Source organism: Lactuca virosa, chromosome 4 (genome assembly GCF_052849685.1).
Source record: "Lactuca virosa cultivar CGN04683 chromosome 4, Lactuca_virosa_CGN04683_v6, whole genome shotgun sequence".
Classification (NCBI taxonomy): domain Eukaryota; kingdom Viridiplantae; phylum Streptophyta; class Magnoliopsida; order Asterales; family Asteraceae; genus Lactuca; species Lactuca virosa.
Genome location: NC_136429.1, coordinates 57,396,143 through 57,400,413, shown reverse-complemented (window position 1 = coordinate 57,400,413; position 4,271 = coordinate 57,396,143). Strand labels below are relative to the sequence as shown.

At 32.4% G+C, this 4,271-nt stretch overlaps 1 protein-coding gene across 1 annotated transcript; it reads right to left on the bottom strand.

Moving 5' to 3' along the window:
• Positions 1-1,157: 1,157 nt before the first annotated feature.
• On the bottom strand, positions 1,158-4,018 carry LOC145104502 (cycloartenol-C-24-methyltransferase-like). The gene is made up of 13 exons (XM_079041735.1): positions 3,856-4,018; positions 3,608-3,736; positions 3,217-3,283; positions 3,058-3,131; positions 2,824-2,964; positions 2,682-2,736; positions 2,542-2,589; positions 2,363-2,446; positions 2,150-2,266; positions 1,979-2,062; positions 1,739-1,864; positions 1,547-1,644; positions 1,158-1,405 (listed from the first exon to the last, which is right to left on the bottom strand). The coding sequence occupies exons 2-13, from the start codon at positions 3,688-3,690 to the stop codon at positions 1,354-1,356; spliced, it is 1,029 nt and encodes a 342-aa protein (XP_078897861.1). The 5' UTR covers positions 3,691-3,736; positions 3,856-4,018; the 3' UTR covers positions 1,158-1,353.
• Between the last annotated feature and the right edge of the window lie 253 nt (positions 4,019-4,271).

Sequence of the window (4,271 nt, the reverse complement as noted above, 5' to 3'; positions counted from 1 at the left end):
CTCTCTAATGGAATCGCACCTAAGAACACCAACTAAGCAATACGACATATGGGAGACTCTTGGAGAGAGGAGGAAAATCGCCAACTACAAACCCTAGAAGGGTTAAGTTGCATTAGCTATTGAGAGAGGCAAGGGGGTCGAATTTTTGAGCTAGGTATTGAACAATTATGGTTTGATCTCTAGCTCCCTATCTATAGACATCCAGTTGTTTAATGTCAAATCAACTGTCTTTTTGTTGAAATCGTCCCCTAGACTGTTCCAATTAATTAAACCTTTTAATTAATCAACTTTCAGTCCGTGCAATTAATTAGTTCCTAATTAATTCCAAATTGCTTCAAATTAATTTATCATAGCATGAAAATTAATAAACTAATTTATTCTAAATCCCTTTTTTCATTTAATTGTTCAGTTAGGTCTTAAGGGTAACCCAAATGGCCCTCTTAGCATTAAGAATATTATCAATATTTATAATATTTGACACTATTTCCATCCGTATATTGGAGCTTCATTATTAATGCAATTTAGAGCATTTTTAATGTTGTGAACTTGAACAACTTAATGATTATGCACTAGAACATCGTAATTAGTGGCATTTGACTCATCATTGACATGAGTACTTTGGACGACTTGGATTGTCTACCAAAATGTCTGTAAGACAAAGTGGACTTGGAATAGACGAATAGTCATATTGGTGATTAACATCTACCATAATGGTTAGGGCCTGATCATATGATTGAGTAATATGCATATTCAAATCAAACTTCGTACATGGTTATCTAACATCAAAAAACAATGTTATCAATAAGAACAAACACGTAGCTTTTTGAAACCACTTGACAAACGGTGTTCTATTTTCTAAAGTTGTCATTAATCTGAGACTGTTTGGAAACCATATTGACCAATTATGCAACTTTGACTTTTTTTTTATTAGCAATTAGAGTTTTAACATGACTACAAAAAGAATATAATTATAATAACCTAATTCAAATAGAACTGTTTTGGAGATTCCTTCAAGCTAAACTTTGGAAAACTTACGCCACATTTCTTTTCTAAATAAATTTTTCTACTTTTACCAAATTGACTCCTTGAAAATAAAACATAACCCAAATTGTGGAACGGTTTCACTTCTGGATGAGAAGTTGATAAACATGAAAAAATACACCAAAGATTAATAGTTCCTATTCAATTCCAAGATGAATCATCAAAAAACAAACTCTACCAAACAACAAACTTTCAAGAAAATCACAACCAAACTACACTGTCAAAAAAAGAACTACATCCTCCCATAATTTTCACCATTAAAATTTAAAAACATAATAAATACACACTACCACTTCAAACAAAAACACCTCTCTATTCAGGCTTTTTAGCCAAGAAGAAATACATTGGTGTAAAAATCTCCTTCCTGCCACAAAACAAACAACAAACAACAAACAACAAACAACAAGATTTTATTCATCTTTTTCGAGTTCCCTTTTTTTCTCACTTAATTATATAAGGATATCAAATATAAATGTAACTAAAATGTAAGTAAATAAATTCTCACTTTCCACCAGCAACAAGCCCTTCTGCAGCTTTCTCTAAAAACGATTGAACCCTTTGGCTTCCTTTAGGAGCAAGTCCCACATATTCAAGCGCTATCACCTAAAAATAAATCCAAAACAACTTCTTTAAATTAACAATTTTTCAAGATAACAATTACTCCAATTATCCCTCTTTTTACATGAACAAATCTTACCATATTCTTTGTAATAAAACGTCCAGCAGCAGTTAAACGAAAACTACTAAGAGAGAAATGACTCGTATCCAAAGGCAAGAACCAAGGAACAGGTGAATCTTTTGCAAGATCTTGCTCCCATATAACCTTAATTCATATCCACAAAAATAAAAAATTAGTCATTTTTTAAAAAAAAAATTGGTGTGTTGATAATAATAAACTTATAGTTATGTTGTTGTTGGATTCTACATTTCTACTCACCTCAAAACCTGCTTCTTTTAAAGCTGCAAGACATTGTCTTGTTGACCTTATATCTGGAAGCCCATCACCAATCTCAATTTCAGCCTACAACCATCAAAATTCAATTTTTAAAAATGGGTTTATTTTAAAATTTCATAATATGATAGTTTTGTGGTATTTGACTTAGTTTACCTTGATTTTTTGGTGTTCTTGGTTATTTGGGTCAAATGCATCAGTCATGCACCATTCATATGCAGAAAATGATTGACCAGGCTTCAAAACTCTAAAGATCTCTTTGTAGCATCCCACCTTATATCAAGACATAAATAAATAACATTATATAAAATTATAAATGCAGAAAATATAATGAAATTGATATTAATTAATTAAACAACATTTATATACCGCATCTGGAGCATGACAAGTAGCCTCAATTGCATAAACTGCATCAAAACTGTTATCAGGAAATGGCATCTTCATGAAGTCAGCCTGCAACATTGTATATATATAACAATTAACAATCATGTCATATCATATGCATCAAAACTATATACCCTTTTAAATAAAAAATATAAATACAAGACCTTTGTAAAGTCACATGTCTTGTCTACTCCTGCAACACGGTTCAATGCCTAGAAATTATAAAAACCATAAAAGATTAAAAGTTTTGAAGAAAAGGTTATGATACATTATACTATTCTAGTACATAAGATGATTTATTTACCTTTCCTCTTGATATCTGATATTCATTGTTGTTTATGCCCATAACAGATGTTGAGCTGTGAGAAGCAGGGAACAAAGTCAAATAGTCAAACAGAAAAAAGCAACATTATTAGCCATGAGTTATGAGTATAATATTAGTTTACCTAAATCTAGCAATTTCTCTCAATGGTCCACCAATTCCACATCCTACATCCAGCACCTTTTGTCCAGGCTTCAAGCCTAGTTGTAATGCAAGAAAATGTTCATGTCTCTTGATGCTCTCTCTAAGTGATTCTCCTTTCCATCTGCATAAAAAGTTGGATGTTGGTTGTTGGATTGGAGATAAGGTAATAATTAAAGACTAAAGAATAAGAACAAGAATATAATAAGATATTAACCTTTGGGCAAAATGGAATGATTCTCCCCAACCATATTCGTAGAAGCTTGTGACAAGATCATAATATTTGTTAACCTGAAACAGATCAGAATGTATAATTAGAGAGATTATATACTTGGATCAATAGAATCATTCTTATAAATCAGAAAGAATTTCTCACCATATCAGTGTAGTTAGCCTTTCTGTCTTCTTCCACACCTCCAAAACTTGCATGATACTTCTCATACCTATGTTAAAATCAAGAGCGAACGAAAACCCATATTTAAACAGAGTTGATTTCTGCATTTGTAGATTTGAGGAAGATCTCTATACTTGCTAGGTGCTACATGCAAGATGCATATGATTTCGATGTAAATTGAAAGCAACATTATTGTATATGTTGTACAATTGCTTCATAAAGTTTGAATTTTAAATTGAAAAGGTTGAAATCAATTTCAATTGTGAAAGAGCATTAAGTTATGTGGTACAGATCTCGACATAATTACATATACACCTAACAACAGCGACTTTAAAAGTTGAATAGATTCAGCAGTTTATAAAGAGAAATATACTTATCGACGGCGGAAAGGACGTCATCTTTCTCAATTTTGCCACCGAGTCCCGATGCAAGATCAAATGCTCCAGCTTTCGACATGTCTAATCGATCGTCACTTGGTGAACAAACAATGCCTGATTGAGATCTGATGAAAACAGTTCATGACATCAAGAAAGACTGCGTTATATAAAGCAGAAAAGATGTAGACAACACATACAGAGAGAGAGAGAGAGAAGGAGAGAGAGAGAAAGAGAGAGATCTTACGGGTGAAAAGGCAGGATCTAAGATGAAGAGCAAAAAGGCTAATGAGTTTTGATGAATGAAATGGGAGCGTGAAGAGAGTCAGGAGACTGAGTAGAACAGCGAAGAAGAAAGTGTCGTATTCGAAAAAAGGATTCGCCAAATCATCTTACGAACGTGGTGCTGATTTGGCCGGCATCCATCCTTGCACCAATCCACTCCCCTCAAAACTTTTTTTTTTTTTTTTTTTTTTTTTTTTAATTTAAAATTTTAATCAAACGTAGAAATATATGAATCCTATTTTGGAATATCAAATTTTTGTATATGGATTCCAAAAGTTTTAAAATTTTATTTATTAAAAGTTAATATAGTCAGTTTTAAGGTGGAGCCCACATTTGAAGGCGACCTTCCACTTGCCCATTTTTTTTGGTTTGCTCACC

What these genes read in the sequence shown, in the direction of transcription:
- LOC145104502 (XM_079041735.1), bottom strand. Translation starts at nt 3,690, where the DNA reads ATGTCGAAAGCTGGAGCATTTGATCTTGCATCGGGACTCGGTGGCAAA. An exon ending in AGAGAAATTGCTAGATTTAG is followed by an intron (nt 2,737 to 2,823) that starts GTAAACTAATAT and finishes TGCTTCTCACAG; the next exon opens with CTCAACATCTGTTATGGGCA. An exon ending in GTTTTATTACAAAGAATATG is followed by an intron (nt 1,645 to 1,738) that starts GTAAGATTTGTT and finishes ATTTATTTTTAG; the next exon opens with GTGATAGCGCTTGAATATGT.